At 35.3% G+C, this 1,230-nt stretch overlaps 1 protein-coding gene across 1 annotated transcript in view; it reads right to left on the reverse strand.

Annotated features, from left to right (window-relative positions):
* Positions 1 to 1,230, reverse strand: part of LOC106877256 (patched domain-containing protein 3-like) — a 47,870-nt gene that overhangs the window by 13,494 nt on the left and 33,146 nt on the right. Inside the window, 1 exon segment of the mRNA XM_052975938.1 lies at positions 416 to 858. Coding sequence (XP_052831898.1) covers positions 416 to 858 — 443 coding nt within the window.

The raw sequence follows: 1,230 nt of genomic DNA on the forward strand, positions 1-1,230 counted from the left end.
ATATATATGGGAGAATGTATGAAAAAACAACAACAGACGAGGACAGGTGGTGTAAATAACAAAAGGATGTATTAGTATGACGCTCGGGAATATGGAAAGTCTTTGATGTTTCGATATATATGCATACATATATATATATACATACATATATATATACACACACATATATATACATACACACACACATATACATATACACACACATACACACATATATACACACACATGCACACACACACACACACGCGTGCACACACACACACACACATATATTCCATGCAACCCATGCAAGCACAAAATAGCAGATGTTAAAGCAATAATAATGATGATGATGATGATGATGATGATACACACACAAAAGAGATAAAAATATAAATTTAGAAACAAAAGGTACTTTTTTAATGTAGTTACTTACCGGGTAGGATATTCTTTTATTGAAACAGTTCATATTGCTGAAGGGAAGGTTTGTGCTGTTTATCCGGCAGCGTCTTCGATCTATGGTGCACTTCATGGAGTATACCGTACTTGTATTTTGGGTGAGTTCATCAATGCAGTTTGGCGTTACGCAGACACAACCCAATACACCAGACGAAGTGCAGTTGCAATGGGGTACAAATGTTTCTGTTTTCATTCTGGATTTGCATTCACTTATTTCTTCATCAGACTTAAAGAACGTGGAATTACAGTAAAGCGCTGAACACAAAATGTATTTCGGGATTTCGAGCAAGCAATTGTAATGCACCTGATGGTCTACATATATGCGGTAAGGTGTTCCTTCTTTGGAGAACCAAAATTTCTCCAGCGTCATCTTAAAGTCATCAAGGAACACGTCAAAATAATTAGGATTAACTTTGGACACTGACATAGAAAAAAAAAAAATACACAAAAATAGAATATAATTTCTCTGTGTATATATATATATATATATATATGCAAGTAAGTATATGTATATGCATACACACACACACACACACACACACACACACACACTGTGGCTGTAAGGGCTTTTTAGCTCTTATTCCTAGAAATGTAGGTGCTGCTCTGTACCCTCAGCCATAACTAGTGACAAGTGGATTTTCCCTTTTTTGGTTTTATATTGCATAGTTGAGTTATTTAAAAGAAAGTTGGTCTTCTGTTGGTTGTTTTTCCTCGCATTCGGTACTAAATGTGTTTATTTTGGGAAGTCCAGTGTGTGGCATTATTCTGTAGTAATGCCCCTTATATAAATAT

The sequence above is a fragment of the Octopus bimaculoides genome, chromosome 23, assembly GCF_001194135.2.
Source record: "Octopus bimaculoides isolate UCB-OBI-ISO-001 chromosome 23, ASM119413v2, whole genome shotgun sequence".
NCBI lineage: Eukaryota > Metazoa > Mollusca > Cephalopoda > Octopoda > Octopodidae > Octopus > Octopus bimaculoides.